General features: G+C 42.0%; 1 protein-coding gene across 1 annotated transcript in view; it reads right to left on the reverse strand.

Moving 5' to 3' along the window:
- The window catches only part of PTER (phosphotriesterase related), a 71,836-nt gene that overhangs the window by 8,064 nt on the left and 40,710 nt on the right, over positions 1 to 23,062 (reverse strand). The window contains 2 exon segments of the mRNA XM_032617450.1: positions 6,140 to 6,280; positions 21,594 to 21,679. Of these exon segments, the coding sequence (XP_032473341.1) occupies positions 6,140 to 6,280; positions 21,594 to 21,679 (227 nt within the window).

Below are 23,062 nucleotides of genomic sequence, written 5' to 3' on the forward strand. Positions count from 1 at the left end.
TGTGGGAGGGGCCAAAGGTAGCGAAGAGTGTCCTATCTCAGGGTTGGGGCTTATAGGAACTGGAGTAGGGGTTTCAATTTTTAGTTTGATGGTCATTAGTAATCCATCATTATATCCTTCTTTATAAAACCTGATTCCCCATGAATGGCCATTTATCCAGTTTTTATCCTTTTTTCCTGGTTCACTAAAAGAGATCTTAAGGGGATGGCACCATTTAGTACATTCAGGCCTATAAGTTAAGGGGTTGGTTGGGTGTGTATAATTGGCTGTCACCTTAATAAAGTCCCAGCCAGAGGTGGGCTTCCAATAGGTGTCTCCTGTGGTTTCACACCCCCAGCTTTTACAATAAAAATGTTCCTTTCCCCCACATTGATAATTTAGGGACCTATGGCGATGAAATCCCGGGCATACATAAAAGGTAGGGTTGCTAAGTTTCTGTCGCGTACCCGAGTTTTGGCAGCCGTATTGGCCGGCCCGACCGGGTATGGATGGGGCATTTTGACGATCATGGGAGTGTGCTGTGTCCCAATTGGGAGCTCCTATGGCTAATTTACAAACATCGGGGAAAAGGTCTGGCCACCAGGTCCAAGGGGCAGCGGTATGGCTAACAGACCATATTACATCTCCAGTTTGGGAAATCACCTGCCAGGTTAAACGCTGGGGCAGGTGAGGACTAAAATTACTCACAGTCAGTAGGGGTAACAAAGTTAAAGTTATAAGTCTGATGATCGCAGAAGTTTGAGCTTGAGCGGGTTGCTGGTCTTTTGGGCTCGCCATTCCGATGTTGCAGATGCTGGTGCGGCCTTCACGTGTGAAGCGTGGATCCACGCAGCGATGCCGTCTACTTTTATAGCTGTGGGGGTGGTGAGCAGGACGATGTATGGTCTTTTCCACCGAGGCTCTAGAGTCTGGGTTCGGTGCCGACGGACGTACACGGAATCTCCGACTTGGAAGGGATGAGCCTCTGCTGGTGTTCCTGGTCGGTAAGCCTCTGCCAGCTGGGACCACACCTCTTTTTGGACCAACTGGAGTCCCAACAGCCTAGCATATAAGTCAGTGTTATTCTGGCAGTCAGGACTTAGTTTCTCCCTTAGCGTAAAAAGAGGAGGTGGGGCCCCGTATAGTATTTCAAATGGAGTAAGATAATAGCGGGAGGGGGTATTTCTAGCCCGGAACAGAGCTAAGGGAAGGAGCACCGTCCAATCTGTACCGCCAGTCTCTATGGACAATTGAGTTAGGGTCTCTTTTAGAGTTCTATTCATTCTCTCTACCTGTCCTGAACTCTGGGGTCTATAGGCACAATGTAATTTCCAATCAGTCCCCAGGTATTTGGCCACACCCTGACTTACCTGGGCGACGAAGGCGGGACCATTATCTGATCCTATTACCTTTGGTGCCCCGAACCGGGGGAAAATTTCTTCTAAGATCTTTTTGGCCACCACAGTAGCTGTCTCCTTCTTCGTCGGGAAAGCTTCTACCCATCCTGAGAAGGTATCTATAAAAACTAGAGATACCTGTTACCGTACCTTCCAGGGCGTATTTCAGTGAAGTCGACCTCCCAATAGGCTCCTGGGCGGTCTCCTCTGAGCCTTTTTCCGACCTCAAGTTTTCCTTTATGGGAGTTTACCTGTTGGCATGGAATGCACTCTCGTGCAATCTGCTCAACTAATTTAGTTAGTCCAGGGGTATCATAACCTGTCTTGCGTAGTAGGGACACCATCTTTTTGGTTCCCAAGCGTGTCCATCTGTGAATCTGTTGTAGCATGGATTTTGCTTGTTGAGGAGATAATGTTACTTTAGTTATGGCTGGGGTAATTGTTCCCCTATCATTTGGTTTCCCAGGACTCTCATCTGATAGTTCTAGTATGATTTCCCGTAGAGCCACTTCTCGTGCCACCCTATCTGCCATGTTGTTGCCTCTTGTCACCGGGGTATTGTCCTTCTGGTGTCCGGGGCAATGAATGATGCTGACTTTAGTGGGGAGCATGAGGGCAGCTAGCAGTGCCATTATTTTTTCTTTGTTTTTAATTTCTTTGCCCGCTGAGGTGAGCAACCCTCTTTGTTGGTAAATGGCCCCATGGACCTGGGCGGTAGCAAATGCGTATCTACTGTCCGTATAGATGTTTACCTTTTTGTTTTCTGCTAGTCCCAATGCTCTAGTCATGGCGATTAGTTCAGCCCGTTGGGCCGATGTCCCTTGCGGTAATGTGGCTGCCCAGATGACCTCTTTCCCGTCTACCACGGCTGCTCCCGCCCGACGCTTACCTTCCTCTAGGAAACTGCTTCCGTCAGTAAACCAGGTAACGTCGGCGTTGGGGAGGGGCTGATCCATCAAGTCTGGTCTGCTACCGTGTGCTGCAGCCAGTACTTCCTGACAATCATGGATGACGGTAGTGCTTTCCAGGTCAGGGTCGGGTAGCAAGGTGGCCGGGTTGAGTCCTGTGGCTGAGGTAAACTTAATACGATCTGAGTTTAACAGCAGGGCTTGGTAATGAGTCATCCTGGCATTTGTTAGCCATCTGTCGGGTGGCTGGCGAATTACACTTTCTAATGCATGGGGGGCTGTTATCGTTAGGTTCTGCCCCAAAGTCAGTTTGTCAGCATCTTTGACCAAAGCGGCCACCGCGGCGATTATTTTTAAACAGGCGGGCCATCCTGCTGTCACAGGATCCAATTTCTTTGATAGGTACGCAACCGGGCGATTCCAGGGGCCCAGTTTCTGAGTTAGTACTCCCTTTGCAATACCTTTATTTTCGGCCACGTACAGATGAAAAGGCTTAGTGATCCTTTCCCCGTTCCTTTTTTTAGGGCATTCTCTTGCCCAATGACCTTTTTCTTTACAGTAGGCACATTGGTCCTTGTCTAATGGCCGCCTTCTATCCGTTGTTCGCCCTTCCTGTCTATTTCTGTTTCTACTGTTTCCTCCTCTGACTACCGTGGCCAGTATCTTACTCAAATGTCTTTCTTGCCTCTTTTACTAAGTCCTGAAGGGAGAAACCTTGTAGGCCATCCAGCCTTTGTAACTTCTTTCTAATATCAGGGGTCGCCTGGTCAATAAAGGCCATTACTATGGTGGCCTTATGTTCCTCAGAGGTTGGATCATAAGGAGTGAATCGTCTAAAAGCCTCCATTAAGCGTTCTAGGAACACGGTTGGCGATTCCTGGGGCCCCTGAGTTACCTCTCTTACCTTAGCCAAATTCGTGGGGCGCCTGGCCGCTCCATGGAGACCCGCCACCAGAGCCTGGCGATACATTTTCAGGTGCTCCTTACCTTCCGGGGTATTAAAGTCCCAATTCGGCCTGACGAGTGGAAAATCGGCATCAATCTCATTAGGCAACTGGGTAGGCTGTCCATTGGCGCCTAACACATTCTTTCTAGCCTCCAGGAGAACCCGTTGCCTCTCCTCAGTTGTGAGGAGAGTCTGGAGGAGCTGTTGACAATCATCCCAGGTGGGTTGGTGGGAGAAGACAAGAGACTCTATTAGAGCAGTAAGAGCCTGTGGGTTTTCAGAGAAAGTAGGGTTATGCATCTTCCAATTATAAAGATCTGCAGAGGAAAAGGGCCAGTATTGAAGGGGCCTATTCCCGTGGTTATCGGGGGGGCCATATTCTCTAAGGGGTAAAGCAGTAGAATCCGGGGAAACAGCCCTCCGGCTTCTGGTGCCCGCCAAGGGACCCCCCCTTTCCGCCATAACAGGTGGCCCTACTGGTGCGGAGGGTTGTGAAGCTGGGGGTCCTAGGGGCGACATGGGATTTAGGGCCGGAGGATAAGGAGGTGGGGAATCTAGAAGAAGCAAATCAGACTGCAGGTCAGGATATATCGCCTTTGGCGGGTCCGGGGCAGCAGATGACTTTTCCGTGTCTGGGGTTTTCTTCAGGGCCAATATCTCCGATTGTGCTGGAGCGCATGCAGACGTGCCTGTTGAGGAAACAAAGGGCCGGACCCACGGAGGCGGGGAGAGAACTAGATCTTCCCAGACCAGGATATATGGTATCTGGTCTGGGTGTCCGTGGGATCCTGTGTTAAAGACCCTAGACTTGACTAGCCCAACCTTATCTAACAAAAAAGATCCTTCGGGTGGCCACCCTGTCTGAAATGTAGGCCACTCAGAGGTACACAGCGTTTGCCATTTTCCTTTCCTTACTTCTACCGAAAGGTTGTGGGCCCTAGCCTTAACTTCGGTCCAGTGGCTTAGGGTAAGAGAAAGAGGAGTCGTCATAGTTTGTCCCATTGTCGTCCGTCAAAAGAAAGATAATAGTACAGAAAAACAATAAAATTTCAAAAGACACACATTGATATTGCCGCCGCGAACTTAAACCCGAAACCAACTCAAATTCAGATGGCAGCTTATATAACCTGCCAGAACCAGCCGCCGCGAACTTAAACCCGAAACCAACTCAAATTCAGATGGCAGCTTATATAACCTGCCAGAACCAGATGAAGGGGAGACAAAATTTGTTTCTCCTTCCAGATGGACCACCAGGGCGTCCCCCGGGGCCCGTGGACACCAGCTTTCGGCACGTCTGCCTAGCCAGGAGTCCAATACAGATTCCACAGCAAGCCGGTTCGCACGGCTTTTTCCTAATGGCGGCTAGCAACAAACAAACGACAAACAAATAGACAATTGGGCTCGAGCCTACCTGATACCTCCGACTCCCGATGTTCTTGTGACCCGGGGGCGAGTGGGGATCCCGGACGAGCCCCCAAATGTTAGACCCAAACGGTCTACGAAGGATTCCAACTCGCCCAAGAACCGCCAAGAGTCGAGAGCCGCTGCAACACGCAAGAGGTTTATTAGGAGCCGATGCACCGGGGTTCCCTGAACCTCACGCAGGAGGCCGATGGGGAACCCCTAAAAGCGGAATCACATACTTTTTATAGGTTTATTTACTCATAGGGCGGGTATATTCTCACAATGATTGGGTAAATGTGGTGACTTTTGAATTCATTGGCTTAGGAACTTTTGTCCCACCTTCTGGCCGTTATAGTTGTTTGTTCATTGTGGCGGTTAGGGCGTATACCTGTTACGGGCAACTGGAAAATTACCCGCTGTCTGGCAAGTCCCCGTCAACTGAAAAACTCCAAGAATTGGTTTCGATAGGGAGAAGGAGTGGCGCACGATAGGGAGAAGAATTGGTTTACGGGAACAAGTGAGGGGGTGGAAAGTCCCTAAAGGCCCCACACAACAACTTTCATAAAAATGCATTTCCCTGATATTCTTAACGCTTTGAAAATTTCTCAACCTGTCTCTGAGGGTCTGTTCCTGAGTTCATCCCTTAAGTGTTGGTGGTCACCAGAGCTCTGTCCTCATTCTCTTCTCTGAGTGATCTCATTCATTCCCACGCTTCCAACTGTCACAGGCAAGCCAACAATGTCTAGATTTATGTCCAAGCCTCTGTCCTGAGCTTCACACCCTTATCCCAGGGCCCCACCAGATAGCAACGCGGTGTTCCCAAGATAAAGTCATCCTGTCAATCCCCAATCGATTTCTCCTCCCACATTCCCTAACTTGGTGCATTCAGTCTTCATATCACCATGTAACCAAGACAAACCACGTAGCATCCAGCCTTGACTCCGGAAATTTTCCACTTGGTTGCAGAGAATGACTTGTACAATTATTTGCTTTCACCCCCAGAATATTGGACAATTTTGAGAGGTTGGATTTTATATACTGTTTGACCTTTAGACATTATACTTATAGCCTGTACGTTGCAGTCACCTCTTTAGTGAATATTTTAAGTAAAGCATTTCAAAAATTAATTATAGGAGGTTAGGACCTCAGGTGTGGTCAACCTGAGAAAGAAACAGCTTACTTCGTTAAGAGTAAAAAAGGGGGAAATGTCTTTTGTTCTTTTATTGTCAGAGCAGAGATTGAGTATTGTCTGTATTTCTTATCAGCTGCCCGTCTGCACTGAACTAAGGCTTTGCGAAGCTTCTGCCTACTTAGGCTGATTCATTTTCTCCTCAAAATAATATATAGAGATTTGCCTTCCTGAAACAGCATTGATATATTTTTCTCTGCAAGTCCCTGGTTCTGCCTGCTTACTGTTTTCTGAATCTTTGCTCATACCCACCCAGATAAGAAAATCCAAAAGAGATGGTAAAAGGGAATACCATGAGAGATTTCATCATGTTTACCTTTCAATTCTTTTATTATCATGGGGCATGTCAATTTCCGGGTTGAACTGATAATGGAAAAGTTCAGAACTAAAGAGATCATATTCCAAGTAACAGCCAAGTTGAGCAAACTCCAGTAGTTCCCTCTTGCCAAGGAGAGTCCTAGAGACAATAAGACAGACATATTGTTACTCTTTTTTTGTTTGTTTGTTTGTTTATTTGTTTGTTTGCGGTACGCGGGCCTCTCACTGTTGTAGCCTCTCCCGTTAAGGAGCACAGGCTCCGGACGCGCAGGCTCAGCGGCCATGGCTCACGAGTCCAGCCGCTCCGCGGCATGTGGGATCTTCCCGGACCGGGGCACGAACCCGTGTCCCCTGCATCGGCAGGCGGACTCCCAACCACTACGCCACCAGGGAAGCCCCATATTGTTACTCTTAAGAGCATATTTTCCAGGTACTTCTCTGGTGGCCCGGGGGTTAAGACTCCAAGCTTCCAAATGCAGGGACGCCAATTTGATCCCTGGTCGGTCGGGGAGCTAAGATCGCACATGCCACGTGGTGTGGCCAAAAACAAACAAAAAAACAAGAGCACAGTTTTCACATATACAGATTCAAAGTTTTAAGCACACTATGTACTGGAATGTAGTTGAAATCAAGTAAAAGAACTTTTAAGTTGGCTTTTATGATGTGACTATAAAATAGTTCAATTTGTTACCAGAAATTAGGGAAAATTCCCATCCAAAAGGGAGTTTTCCCATCTCAAGGACTTGGGAACTACAGACATTTTAATTATGCTGTCATCTCCAAAACAATTTTGTAATTCTTTTTCAGAATTGTCTTCAGGATATGCTCCGTATTCCTTTGAAAATCCTTAGTGGGACTGCTGTGAACTGTGGAAACTATCAGAGGAAATTTGGCATCAGGACTGGAGAATTAGGTGAGTAATACTGATCTGGATAAAACAGGAAGCCAAGGTAAGGTAACAGGGCGATTTTCTTGTGAGGATCATACAGCTGTTCTAAAATTAATTCCAAAGCGTATGTGAATATCATTGCAATTTTTTTTAGAAAAAGGAGGGGCAATACTCCTACAGATATTTATGTTCTGGTGTGTTTATTTTTTAAACAGAATTTATTATTTTATGATAATTTTACAGCTATCTTCTCACTTCAGTAGAGATCATAGTAAAAATATCACTCTTTGTAAGACTGTGTAAATGAATGGGAAAAGGAGAAAAATATAGGATGAGTGCAGGCTACAGACAGAAGAGTTGAGTCTGGAACGAGTAGATTATCTCAAGAAATTGAGACTCTAACAAGTAAAAAGGATGCCTAAAATTAACTCCCAAAATGCCATCGTAGAGATTCAAGCACAGAGAGAAATAGGAAAGAAAGAAAGAAAAAATCCTACCAGGAGGCAATATGGAAAAAATGTGAAGGAAAAAATACACCTCATTAAACATTGTGTGAAGGGAGTTAACGACCTAGAGGAAGGAAGTGATTGTTTGGGATCCGAGATGGGCTTGGAGAGGAGTTGCAACATCAGATAATCCTTGTCTTATTAGGGTTTTATCCATTCTGATATCCTATTACTTTGGCAATGCCAGGATACAAGGATTAAAGCACTATTGTATGTCTATAAATCTGCTTCTAAGAGGTCAGAAGTATTTTCAAAGCCTCTCTTCCAAACCCTAGGAGGACCAATTAAGCCTCTGTGTCCGGGTGTGAGAGGACTCTGCTGTCCCGGGCTGCTGCCGGAGAGTTGGTCTTGACTTTCACTCAGCCATCCTATCGTAGCTGGCTCCTTTTTATTCTGTTCACCAGTTTAGCGTAACTTAGAGTTCACGATGTTGTTTAAGGCAGGGAGGCTAAAAACGTCTTTCCTTTATGCTATAAAATGTACATTAGCTCTGTGCTACCTTCTATTAATACCACTCCTTTTCTATCTTCTTACCATGGAGACCATTTTTGCTTCCAAAATTACTAGGCTAAAAGAATATGTGTTTTACTATAGTAAACATATTCTGTTTTCCCCAAAGAACCATGCTTAAAAATGAAATATACACAATTAAAATAACATAAGGGGGAAGAGATAAGTTTAGTATTTTTTTCCTTTTCTAAAATTTTTTATTATTTTTGTCTGTGTTGGGTCTTCACTGCTGCGCACGGGCTTTCTCTAGTTGTGGCGAGGAGGGGGCTACTCTTCGTTGAGGTGCGCGGGCTTCTCATTGCGGTGGCTTCTCTTTGTTGCAGAGCACGGGCTCTAGGGTGCGCGGGCTTCAGTAGTTGTGGCTCGTGGGCTCTAGAGCGCAGGCTCAGTAGCTGTGGCCCACGGGCTTAGTTGCTCCGCGGCATGTGGGATCTTCCCGGACCAGGGATCGAACCCGTGTCCCCTGCATTGGCAGGTGCTTCTTAACCACTGTGCCACCAGGGAAGTCCCAGTGCTACATATTTTATCCTCTAAGGACATTTTCCAGCATTACGTTGACTTTGTGTGCACATTGTGTGTTTTAATTTTTATTTTGAAATGTAGTTCCCTCCCCGCAGTACCCTCAAAAACTGCACTTGAAAAATGGAAGTTATCCAAAAAAGTAAGAAAGGCTTAGTTTGTGGAGGTCTTCAATCAGTAGCTCAAAGCATAACGACATGTAATAGACAGGATTTGACCATTACAGGTATTTTGGATATTTCTAATAATATGGTCAGAGGAGGAGAAGGAACTATATTAATTGTGACCATTGCTTACTTTCTTACTAGGAGCCTTATGTTGCTCTAAGCCTCTTACAAATACTAAGTGGCACATATTAAGGGTCTTCTGTACTGAGGTCCTCTCTCCTGAAGTTCAGACTTGCATGCCTAATTGCCATCTCTACTTGGATGTCTAATAGGCAACTTGAACTAAACCCCTCATGTCCTGCCCCAAACCAGCTGCTCCAGCTAAGTCGATGGCAACTCCATCCATCCAGTGCTCAGGCCAAAAATCTTGGAGCTTTCTCCTCTTTCTTCCTCTGAATCACTCTACATCTAGCCCATCAAGATAGACTTTTGGTTTGACTTTCAAAACAGGACCAGAATCCAAATATGTCACCACCTCCCCTGCTACCCTCCTGGTCCAAAACACCATCTTCTATTGCAGGATCCCTGCAATAGATTCCCAAGTACTCTCCCTACTTCTCTACCTTTCCTCTGTTACAGTCTATTCCAATACAGCAACCAAAATCTATCAACACACCTAAGTCAGATCAGGTCTCTCCTCCGCTCACAACCCACCAATAGCTCCCCATTTCCCTCCGAGAAAAAGCCAGGGCCTTAACAGTGGCCCACGAGGCCCTGAGTGATCTTCATGGATGTGGTCTTCCAAAAACCTCATCTCAGAGAGGGCTGGGGAACGTAGGCATCTAGATCTCCAGATGTCAATTATATATAAATCCTGCCTGTATTGGAAATGTTATCGGAAGAATGGCACCATAGGCAGGGTTCACTTTCTAGAGGAAGACGGACATGTTCAGTAAGATTCATCTACACATGGAAGTTTCAAATGTAATCCCTGGGAATTCTTACCCTGTAGAACAGCACGTAGAAAGGAGTGTGTCTTTGAGGGAAATGGTCCCTCTGTAAAACACTCTTAAAAATTTCACAGTCATATGTAGGCGAGAAGATTTCAGAAAAGAAGCAATTAAGCTGATTTTGACCATCAGGAGAATGCTGTTTAAAAAGGAGGCAGACAAACTTGCTGTCATTAGAAAGCCAGGATAAATACACACACACACACACACACACACACACACACATACACATACATATACATATGTGTATGTACATACATATATACATATTATTATTAGTAGTGACATTTGATGATGTGACACACCCTAGATAACTAAACATTAGTGTGAAGGCAACTAAGACATGAGTGCACTTAAATTCTCCCTATTGAAGGAGGAAACATAGTATAAAATCCACGGGAAAAAGTAGGTCAATGATCAGACATACTTTTCAGAAGACAGCCCTGAAAATAAAATGAGTTTGGTATTAGGTGTTAATGAGGCGGTAGGATGGAGAAGTAGGTGAAGCAAGAAAATAAAACAATAATCCTCAGGCAAAATAAACGGCCCTTTCTCATTTAATCTTTACAAAAACTACATGAGAAAAGTATGATCATCCCCATTTTATAGATGAGGAAACTAAGTCTCAGAAAAGCTTGTAAGTCTCAACTCCCCAAAGGAGGAGGTGGTGAATAAATGCAAATTGCGTTCATCTTCAGAAGCCATGTTCTTAGACCCTGCTGCCCCTTTTGTGATGACAGCATTCACCCGCCTCAGCTGCTCCATTCCTTACGTCAGCACTTACCTATGGAGAAATACACCCCATCACAAAAGCATCTCACCTTGCACCGTGAATGTCTAACAAGGTGACTTAACTACATTAAACTGACATTCAGCTGGATGACTTCCAGGGATTGTCAAGGTGCTACTGAAGTTGCATTTATGCATGTGACTTTTTTTTCACTTGGAGAACAGATTGACCCCAGATGTCAAAATGGTACCAGGGGAAAATGTACTCTGCTTGACGTCTGTCAGAAGAGGATTAAACGGAGGTCCTGCCCCTCAGTGATCTCATAGCACTTCTTATAAGAGCGAAGGTGCCAACCGCAGCCAGTTTTCCTCATTCCATATTCTACAGCCATGAATAATTATATTCTCTCTTATTCCAGTCTTCCCCAGCCTTTAAGGTACATATCTTTCACCTCTTGCCCTAAATAGTCAATGAGGTGACTTTGAGATGCAGAAGAGCTACTGCATTTCACACTGGAGAAAGTCCCTTCTTCCAGGTGAATGAAGTTGATTGCAATGTCGTTTGTAAAATGTCCTGAGATTTCCCAAGAGGAAGACGAGGTGTTTGAATCAAGTATTTGTTCTTGTTATTCATACTATATCATTTCTTTTGTTGCATGTTTGACACTTTTGCTCTTCAACCAGTAAACAGATTCTCTCTATGTAAGGAACGGGCTTATTATATTTATGACAAATATATTGCTATTAACTAAGAAAATGGTTCTCTGATGCCATTTGGCTATCTTCATTTTCAGAATATGGTTATCACGTACATACATGTTTTAAGGCCAGTATTAAAACGCAAGACAGTTGATTCTGTTTTTCAAACCTCTTTATCTTCTAGATCTGAGGGGTGTAGTTTAATGTCAAAATGCACTCTGAGTGGGAACAAGGAAGTCTGTGTGAAGAGATAATTTAGACAAGGAGCTTTGTGCTCTCTGGGAAGCAAGAACTAAGAAGCAGAGGAAAGGATATAACACGTGGTGCAATCAAGATGATGACATTACCTAACATCTGTCTTGGGTTTTTACAGTTTCAGGATACTCGCAAATGCATGATTTCGTCTCATACATTCAGGCACACCTTCATGAATTAATTCAGCCAACATTTACCGTCTTGTGCTATCACCTACCCCGTGCTAGCCTTTGTGCTGGGGATACTCCTATGAATAAGAAATTTAAGCTGCTGTCTCAAAGAACTGAAAGTCTAGGGAAGGAGATAGATATCTAAATTAATAATTACAATTAAATGTGTTGAAAGCTTTTTATAGTACAAATACATACAAAGTATTATGAAAGAATAATGAGAGAGGTGATTCCTTTGAGTTGAGTCTTGAAGAAAACTATTCAGATGTAGGTTGGTGGGGTTTAAGTGTCCGGTGACAGATGGATAATCCAGGAGAACACCTATTGAGAGGTAAAAGAGCTTGTCGTTTCTAGAAGATAAGGCTGTAATTTATCAGAGCTAAAGTGCATGAGGGGAGACACATCTATCCATCCATCCATCCATCCATCCACCCACCCACCCATCCATCTAATAAGAAATTGTTGATCATCTACTTACTATGAAGTATGAGCTGGGAAAAAAAGACAAATAATACAGGGTCTCATCCTTCAAGAAGATCAGTGTCTATTAGGGAAAAGAGACATGGAAACACAGAATGGCTTTTCAGACCTTACCAAGTCTAAGAAAGTACTACTAGGAACTGGGTTGACACAAAGAAGGAGATATCAAACACTGCTTGGCTCATCCAGGAAAAGCTTCGTAGAGAACAAAATCTCTGATGAGTTGTATATTGAAGAAAGACTCTGCCTAGTAGATCAGAGAATAGGGTATTTCCACCAGACGGACTAGGTTGGAAATAGGTTACTCAAAGTCACGGGCAGTGTGGCTTTAGCCCAGATTTTGCCTATGCACTAGAGAGGGTGGGAGATGAGATGGAGAGATGGGTGGGGACCAGATGACCAAGATGTTTGGATTTTGTGCTGAAGGTGACACAGAACCACTGAAGGATCGTAAATCGGGGTGGGGGAATGTAATCAGATTTGTGTTTGCAAAGATCCAAATGATGGCAATTTGGAGGCTAGATTAGGGAGCAAAGCTAAGGGGGTGGTTCCTGTTTGGAGACAATTATAGTAGTTCAGGTGACAATGAGGACCTGAATTAAGTGAGGAATAGATCAGAGGGGCTGTATTTGGAGATCTTAGTGTGGTAGACAGGTTTTAACATGTGGGGCTGCAGAGGGGAGGGGACTTTAGACTAACATCTGGGCGAATAATACTGTCATTGACCAGAATAGGGCAAGAAGGAAGAGTAAGTGGTGGGACACGGTCTCCATAGTGACAGAAGTGTAGAAGGAGAATCAAGGGCCTGCCACGGGCAGTTCATTAGATGTTGGCATCATTAAATGCTACCACGAGCATGGAAAGGGCAGGTTCTGAAACTCATAATGAACCGGTGAAATACTGATGCTGCATATTAACACGATTGCAGAAATGAAGAAACTAAAGCTTGGGTCTTTTAAGTGATCAAGAACCCAGGAATTCCAGGAACTCCTAGGCTAGTGCACTTTCCATTATACTGTGCAGTGACTTTGTTGGAATTGATCAGCTACTCCAGTCTGTGAATTCCAGGGCCTGGAGGGTAAGCGCTGTGAGTGTTGCTGTATTCTGAGACTGGACTAGCTCAGGGCCTGACACATACAGAAGCACAGAATATCTTCAGTGCCAAAACTTATGAACTCGACCAAGTAATTAAAAAAATTTTTTTTAACTTAAAAATACGATAACGAGATGTTTATATATAACCGATTTATTTAAAACAATGTTTAATTTCAATGACTGATTGTTATAAAAATTGTTTACCACAAAAGAACTCCAAAAAAGTCCTGTCTCCCTCTTCACTGAATTTCTTAATTTAAAACCAATGAGTATTTGTACAGATGGTGTCATGCGGGATTCTTTATAATTTTATGAGAGTTCTTCAACAACTACTTAAAAGAATTATTAAACTCACCTAGAATTGTTGATGTAACAACCTAAAATAACTTTTAAAACAGTTGTAATACAATGTTTAAAAGAAATTAATATATAAACTACTATAACCTAATAAATTCAATGTTAATATAATTTTACGACACTACGTATATTTCTATACCATTAACGGCAGTTGCAACTTACCTGCAAAATCTGAAAAATTCTTAATTGATGAATTTCACTTAATTTATTTTTTAATGTCAAAAATAGAAACGGAATAGAATGAAGTAAGTTTATAATGTACGGCCTAAACATCGTCTGTGGCTAGAAAGTATAATTTATTATTTCAATTAAATATTTACCAGGAACTCTGGTTTCACACAAACTCAAAGCCATCAATTCAGATGGTGCATTCACATTAATATACTAGTTTATTCCCATATAGGTAGGTATTTTAAAGATTCTTTTGTCTTTTTTAGAGGATTTTTTTGTGATAAAGCATTACTTGTATGGCACAGTCTTTTCAACTGTAGAGAGTAACTGGGAATGAAAAGCAATAGAAAAATAATTCCGATTGCAATGTACTTATTTTACATATTCCTCATTATCTATATTTGAACAGGCGTCTTCCTCCCACGTGATTCAGTTCTCTCCTTGGGTCTTTATCGTACAGACATGTTTAATGATGTCATAGGAGGGAATGACGTCACATTTTCAATATTATGACATAAGTGTAGGCTTGAGGAAAAGGAACAGATGGCTGCAAGAGAAAAAAACTCTTGTTTAAATTACACCAAAACCAGAAGTTGGCTCTGAATTGAGAAATGTAATTAAAACCTCATTTTAAAATGGATTTCACAGTTTATCCGCCCTAGGAAGAGCTTTTTACCATATGAACTTTCCAGCTACCACAGAGCACAAAAGAGGTTGCGTTTTTCATGTAAGCGATACACAGTTCAAGGAATGACGGTATTGAGGAGAGTGAAGATAAATCTCATAGACATGGCAATCCTTTTTGTTATAATGTCACATTTCACGGGAATGGTGTCAGAGTCATGAAAAATGTCTCTAGAAGAAAAAAATTACTTGTGGAAGCTTTTGGTGGGTATAATGGATCAGAGAGAATACAGGACTAGTGCCTTCGTTTGCTCTTGACATTGGGCTGATTTGCCCAAGTGTCTTTGTTAAAGAGTCCGATTTAGGATACTCAACACATACCAATTACCAGCATAACTTAATCGCATTTTATTCGGCACTTTTAGGTATATTAAGTAGTTTTGCTCCATTTCAGTTTGTCCAGTATTTGCCTGGATTTTCTATTTCTTTTAAAATAAGTCTTGCAATGAAAGGAAAACCATGATAAACGATAATCGGGGAAATTTGCCTAACACATTAAGGGTTAAAAAGTAATTTTTCTTAATGCCTTTTGACAGATGAGCAAAAGACTGGAGGCTTAAATGACTTGCTGACGGTCACTTAGCAAGTAAGTGCTGGTGTCAGAAATAGAATCAGACACTGTGACCCCAGCACTCCCTCCTTCTCCATTGTCCCAGGCAGACATAGAATAGGCACTGCATTCATGAAAGAGTAGCTGTGGCCAATGTCACCACACGACGTCACACAGAAATGTGTTTAAGGTTTGTGTTTCTTTGTCACTGAGTGCTCTCTACAAACCGATGTAGACTTTAAAAAAAATTTTTTTTTATTGGAGTATAATTGATTTACAATGTTGTGTTCGTTTCTGCCGTACAGCAAAGTGAATCAGTTATACATATACATATATCCACTCGTTTTGAGATTCTTTTCCCATATAGGTCATTATAGAGCACTGAGTAGAGTTCCCTGTGCTATACAGTAGGTCCTTATTAGTTATCTGTTTTATATACAGTAGTTTGTATATGTCAACCCCAATTTATCCCTCTCCCCCTTCCCCCCATAACCACAAGTTTGTTTTTCACATTTGTGACTCTATTTCTGTTTTGTAAATAAGTTCATTTGTACCATTTTTTTAGATTCCACATATAAGTGATATCATACGGTATTTGTCTTTCTCTGTCTGACTTACTTCACTCGGTATGACAGTCTCTAGGTCCATCCATGTTGCGACAAGTGGCATTATTTCATTCTTTCTATGGCTGAGTACTATTCCATTGTATATATGTACCGCATCTTCTTTATCCATTCTTCTGTCGATGGGCATTTAGGTTGCTTCTGTGTCCTGGCTATTGTGAATAGTGCTGCAGTGAACATTGGAGAGCATGTATCTTTTCGAATTATGATTTTCTCTGGATATATGCCCAAAAGTGGGATTGCTGGATCATATGGTAGCTCTATTTTTAGTTTTTTAAGGAACGTCCATACTGTCCTGCATAACGGTTGTATCAATTTCCATTCCCACCAACAGTGCAAGAGGGTTCCCTTTTCTCCACACCCTCTCCAGCATTTGTTGTTCGTAGCTTTTTTGATGATGGCCATTCTGACTATTGTGAGGTGATACCTCATTGTAGTTTTGATTTGCATTTCTCTAATAATTAGTGACGTTGAGCATCTTTTCATGTGCCTCTTGGCTACCTGTATGTCTTCTTTGGAGAAATGTCTGTTTAGATCTTTCACCCATTTTTTGATTGGGTTTTTTTGATATTTGATTGGGTTGGTTTTTTGATATTGATCATGAGCTGTTTGTATATTTTGTAAATTAATGCCTTGTCTGTCCATTCATTTGCAAATATTTTCTCCCGTTCTGTGGGCTGCAGTGTAGACTTTTATGTAAACTTTAGCTACAGTCATACCTAATTCTATGCCAGTAGCCATGACTGTATGTTTAAAGACATCTCGTTTTTCTTACATTTTCCTGTCTCATGCCATACGGGTAACAGAAGAAATGTCAGTGGATATTAGGAAATGAGAACAGGGCAGTGTTACTAGTAAATATTTTCTCTTAACAATTCTCATGTGCTTATCAGTCCCCTGCTTTGTTGCCTGAATTGATGTCTTTAATTTCTCACTCCGTAGTTAGATCTGAGCTGATATGACTAAGTAAGTTGTCTTTACTGTATATAACATGTACAAAGTATATACTCTACAAGGCATACTCAGTCCTCTCACCACATACTGTGCATTTTGCACGTAATGCATGGATACACACGATCCTGACAATAAACTGTTAAGAAATACAGCACCGTACACAGAGGATTCTAAGTGTTATAAACCATGTCATGCGCAAAACATTCCAATTGTTCTTTTTTTTAAAAAAAAAAAAGTACCTCCATGCTATTTAAATATATAAAAATATTTTGGTCAGTTTTAAGTTTGCCGAACTTTTGCCTGGAATTGTTTTTGGATGGTTTCACATTAATTCACTAGTATTCACAGGAATTAAAACTGTACAGTTCAAAGGATACCAGATGATTATTTTTTGGTGCCTTTACAAAGACACCCTTAAGGTTAAGTCACCATAATTATAATGAAGTAAGCATGTTGAAGGCAGAAAATGGGTCTTGTCCCCTGCTACATCCTAGTGTCAGGTATATGGTAATTAGGCACTTAACAAATATTTGTTGAATGAATGAATAAATGAAGTGATTTTCCACTCACTCACTTTATCTAATTAAGAGCATGAAAAAAAATGTATCTAAATTGTGTCCTTTAAGGAGGTGGACGAATTTGGCCTGAATAATCAGGGGTAAAGAGCCCATCCACTGCAATCTGCCTTCTCCTCTTTCAGAAACCCTTGGGTCAAATTCCTCTCCCTTCCACGGGGAGAAATTTTCAAAGAGAGAGATGTGCTATGTCCCTGCACTTAATTATCATTGTGCCTCTAATCAAACTCTAGGCCCTGGATTTCCATGAAAGCCCTTTGGTTTGTTAAATCGATAAGTAGAAGAAAGACTGAGGCATAGCACCTGTCTTTGGCCGTCCCAGTGGCTCCGACTTTGATCAGTAAATAGTTAGTACCCAGTTAGGTAAATAGTTAGGTAAATAGAAGTACCTTCCAGCCATGTTGCTCTACCCAGCTTGCCTTGGTGATGACAGAATTTTGCTGTCGTAAAAATACCTACAGCTACTCTATAGTACATTGCAGAGAAAATTCCTCGGAGGCGGATGGCAAAAAGACTCTCTATGGGTTATCTTCTTCAATCCCATATACCCTGTATCAAACCAGGGGCAGAGGCAGTGCTGTGATCATATGCCACCTGGAAATGTGGCTAGAGTTTTAACAGGTAGTCAAGTTTTAATACGTGATTAAAAGGCATAAAGCCTTTGTGCATTAAAAGCCCAAACGGGAACACATAAGTGCTGGTGTTATTTTTCGACAAATGTTGACTTTGGGCGGCTGTAACTGTCAAGGGCAGCCCCCTACAATGTTCCCCAGGGTTACATCCACCGCAGTCCACAGGCACTTCCACAGGCCTGTATTTCTTAAAGAGAACAGATGGTTAGGGGAGGGGCCCAGACACAGAAGCAGATTTCTCTTGTCAGGCTGTTCTCTCCAGGCAAATGACCTGAAGCAGGTCACTAGTGGTCACATGACAGCAGTGTGGTTCAGAGGTGTCCTAAGGCGCTGGCCATTCCTTAACTCTTCCCTCTCGGGGTCTCACCTGCTTCTTTTGGGTAGGCACATAGCAGTTCTGTTGTTGTTGTTTTCCGTGTGTGTGCATCTATTTTAAGGTAAAATGCCTTATTATGAATGCTAGTGAAGATTTATATATCTTTAAAAATATTTAATTGTTGGTACTTCCCTGGTGGCGCAGTGGATAAGACGCCATGCTCCCAATGATGCAGGGGGCCTGGGTTCAATCCCTGGTCAGGAAACCAGACCCCACGTGCATGCCGCAACTGAGAGTTCACACGCCACAACTAAGGAGCCCGCGTGCCGCAACTAAGGAGCCCACCTGTCACAACTAATACCCGGTGCAACCAAATAATTAAATTAAAAAAAAAAGATTAGAAAAACTTTAAAAAATTTTAATTGCATCAGTGGATTGTGGACACCTGGAGATATTTTATTTTGTATTCTCAAATGATAGAAATCCTACCTTTAGGGGGATGAATGAACAGTTTTACAGGTAGTCAAGGCTGAGCGGCAGTCCGGCTAGAAAGCGCGGTGTCCTAAAAAGAGTTGCAGGACAGAGCCAGCATCTTACCTTGCTACCCACAGTCACAGCAGCCTGTGGGTTCAGAACCTTCTCTTTCAAGCCTAAAAATTCCTGTTGTTTTCCGGGAGGCCTTGTTTTCAGGTTGCTCTTCTTTTTGTGTGTTGTATGTGCATTTTGCTGCATGAAATACATGTTCTTTTGTGATTTGTCCCCATTATAGAAGCTGAAGTCCTTGCCCTTTCAGTACAGGCCAGATTGTGTGTGCAGCCCAGCAGACCTCAGAGAGTCTGTGAAAGGCTGACCTAGTCAAACGCCAGCCTGGCAACTGTCTTGCTGTGAACACTCACATCAAAAAGCTAAAGTTGCCTGCCTCTGCCTCCCTGAATTTTTTTTTCTGTTACTTTATTTGGTTTGTGTTTCCAAATGCACTCCTTTTTCTAAGGCCATTTTCCCTAGTCGCCTGTCCTCTGCAATGTTCATACTTCTAGGTATAGTATTTCCGGCCTGGAACCCTGAATAATCCATAATATAGGGACAGAATGGCTGGCTGTCCTAGGATTGGTCTCAGGATTTTCTAGGATGCTCTGAGTTTGTCTCATGTCACTTCAAGCTCTCCATTCCATCCTGGGCCATTTTAAAAGGAGGCATTGAAATGGCAGCCAATGAATCTCAGATACTGTAGCTTTGTTGTTTAAAAGAAAATACATATACATATGTGTATATACATTTTATGTACCTATACATGTTGTTTGATTTTATGAGCAAGGAGTAAACATATATATACACACACACACACACACACACACACACACACACACACACACGTAGAGTTTGATTTTATGAACAAGGAAGTCCTACTGTTGTAGAAGTTAACGTTTATTTCACAATTTTCAATGAAAGCTTATGTTCTATTAATGCCAGGCCTCATTTTCTCACTTACCTACATGTCTAAGTATAAACAAATAGAGTTAGAAAGATTCTTCTTTAAGAGTTAGTATGAGCCAGTCCAAGCAGTAGGGCAGGCTAAACGTTCACAGGATACCTTGCCAACATAGTACATGTAAAATAATGAACAAAATGAAAGGGGACAAAATATCCTATTTTTAAATGCCTGGCTAAGCTGGTAGGAAAGTAAAGGACTTGTTCAGGGGGCAGAAACAAAAGAGAGAGCAGAGAAAATAAGGAGTAAGGGGTGACCTAGAGCAGCCATTTGCATGTTTGTTTGTTTTTTATTGAGGTAATTGGTATACAATATTATGTAAGTTTCTGGTATACGGCATAGTGATTCACAATTTTTAAAGCGTATATTCCATTTTTAGTTATTATAAAATATTGACTATATTCCCTGTGTTGTACAATATATCCTTGTGGTTTATGTATTTTATACATAGTAGTTTGTGCCTCTTAATCCCCTTCTGCTGTCTTGCCCCTCCCCGCTCCCTCTCCTCACTGGTAACCACTCGTTTGTTCTCTGTATCTGTGAGTCTCTTTCCTCTTTTGTTATATTCACTAGTTTGTTGTATTTTTTAGGTTCCACATATAACTGATATCATACAGTATTTGTCTTTCTCTATTTCATTAGCATAATACCCTCCAAATCTATTCATATTGTTGCAAATGGCAAAATTTCATTCTTTTTTACAGTTGAGTAGTATTCCATTGTTTATAGACATCACATCTTTTTTTTTAAATTTTTAAATTTTTTTTTTACATCTTTGTTGGAATATAATTGCTTTACAATGGTGTGTTACTTTCTGCTTTATAACAGAGTGAATCAGTTATACATATACATATGTCCCCTCCCTCTTGTGTCTCCCTCCCACCCTCCCTATCCCACCCCTCTAGGGGGTCACAAAGCACCGAGCTGATCTCCCTGTGCTATGAGGCTGCCTCCCACTAGCTATCTATTTTACATTTGGTAGTGTATATATGTCCATGCCACTCTCTCGCTTTGTCCCAGCTTCCCCTTCCCCCTCCCTGTGTCCTCAAGTCCATTCTCTAGTAGGCCTGGACATCACATCTTCTTTATCCATTTACCCACCTGTTGATGGGCACTTAGGTTGCTTCCGTATCTCGGCAATTGTAAATGATGCTGCATGTATCTTTTTGAATCAGTGTTTTTGGCTTTTTTGGATATATATCTAGGAGTGAAATTGCTGGGTCATATACTAGTTCTATTTTTAGTTTTTTGAGAAACCTCTGTACTGTTTTCCACATGACTGAACCGACTTACACTCCCGCCAACAGCGCACAAGGGATCCCTTTTCTCCATACCCTCACCAGCATTTGTTATTTGTGTTCTTTTTGATGGTGGCCATTCTGACAGGTGTGAGGTGAGATCTCATTGTGGTTGTAATTTGCATTTTCCTGATGATTAACGATACTGAGCATCTTTTCATGACCATCTGTATGTCTTCTTTGGAAAAATGTCTGTTCAGGTCTTCCGGCCATTTTGTAAGTGGGTTGTTTGTTTTTTTGATGCCTGGGGGGTTTTAAAGGACAAAGTGGGAACGAACTGGGGCTGAATAGAAATAAGTCAGAGACATAGCCTCTGCCAGCACATGAAGGGAGTACTCCTCTCACCCAAAACAACACCCATGTGGGTGGACTCAGTGCAAATCTGGCCCACCGGAGGAGTCTTTGGAGATTATATGTCTTCCTCAGTCTTGTCTTCTGGTGGAGGGGAGGCAGTTGGGAAAAAAGTCTTCCATGAGGGCTTCCCTGGTGGCGCAGTGGTTGGGAGTCCGCCTGCCGATGCAGGGGACACAGGTTCGTGCCCCGGTCCGCGAAGATCCCACGTGCCGCGGAGTGGCTGGGCCCGTGAGCCATGGCCGCTGAGACTGCGCGTCCGGAGCCTGTGCTCCGCAACGGGAGAGGCCACAACAGTGAGAGGCCCGCGTAATGCAAAAAAAAAAAAAAAAAAAAAGTCTTCCATGAGAATCTATAACCACAAACCTGCACTTACTGAGTTTAGGGGCCAGAATTCATAGCACCTGAGTGGTTCTAAAACCCTCAAATGCTTAAACAGTCACAGAAAGATAAATACGGTAGGATTCCACTTGTATGACGTACCTGTCGTCACATTCGTAGAGACAGACAATCGAATGGCGGTTGCCGTGGGCCAGGGGTGGGGGGGATGGGGAGTTGATGTTCAGTGGCTATAGAGTTTCAGTTGTGCAAATGAAGAGAGTTCTAGATATCAGTTGCCCAACAACGTGAATGTACTGAACACAACCAAACTTGACACTTCGGAATGGCTAAGATGGTAAATTTTATGTGTATTTTACCACAGTAAAAATTGTCTTTTAATTTTTAAAAATTTAAAGTAGTCTCAGGTTGGTAATGCCCCCCGACTGCCTATAAGAAACAAACATAGCAAACAAACAAAAGGCCAGGAAAAGACCCTCCCACCCAGGATTTGTAATAATTTCCAAGGAATCTAAGATCACAGTAATATTTTACAAGGAAATAATGAATGAGGGCCAGAAGAACCAACAAACTATCCACTCAGAATAAAAGGACAGTGGGAATTAGATTTATTAAGTGCAAGGTTAACATTGTATGCTTAATTTTTTTTTAAAGATGAAGCTGAAAGCATGTTGAAGGAAAAAGAAATTATCAAAATTAACCAAGGAGATTTGAAAAGTAACCAAATAGAACTTACAGAAAAAAAAAATAAAAACTATAGTTCTTAATATTATAGACCAAATTGATAGACTAAGTAGCAGATTGATTCCACTGGAGAGAGAAGGAGTAAATAGGAAGATGGCACTGAAGAAATTACAGCTCAAAGATGCAAATGGATGGAAGTATGAAGTGCAGGTATTAAGATCCTACCTATATCAACTTATAGTTTACAATGTAAATAATCTGGAAATATGGGTGAAGCAATATTTGAAGAGACAATGGCTGAGATTTTCCAGAAACAATGAAAAATACCCTTCTACTGAGGAATTCCAAGCATACAAAATAAAAAAGAAATTCACACTGAGATAGATCATAGGGAAAATACAGAATACCAGAGAAAAAGATGCTACAAGTCATCAGAAAAAAAAAAGACAGGTTACTTCAAAGGAAGCACAATTACTTTGAACTGATATAACAGCAATAATACATGTCAGATAAAAATGGAAAGGGCTTGGAAAGAATAGCTTTTAAATAGAATTATTTATTCTAATTCACTATTATAAATTATCTATTATATTAAATGATCTCTTATGAATGAAGGAATAAATGCATTTGCAGACACATGAAATCTAAGCATTTATTACCAAAACAGACCCTCAGTAAAGGAACTTCAAATGATGGACCTCAGGAAATAAGTAATAATTTAAGGATAAAGGTCTGAGATGGGAGAGGAAATGATAAGCCAAGAAAAAAAGCAAAAAAGTTAATCTAAATCTACATTAACCATGTTTTTTAATAATAAAATAATCTCTTATCACTGGGATTAAAAAAAATCAAGTAGGGAATTCCCTGGTGGTCCAGTGGTTAGGACTCCACGCTTTCACTGCCAAGGGCCTGGGTTCGGTCCCCAGTCG

The sequence above is a fragment of the Phocoena sinus genome, chromosome 2 (assembly GCF_008692025.1).
Source record: "Phocoena sinus isolate mPhoSin1 chromosome 2, mPhoSin1.pri, whole genome shotgun sequence".
Taxonomy (NCBI): domain Eukaryota; kingdom Metazoa; phylum Chordata; class Mammalia; order Artiodactyla; family Phocoenidae; genus Phocoena; species Phocoena sinus.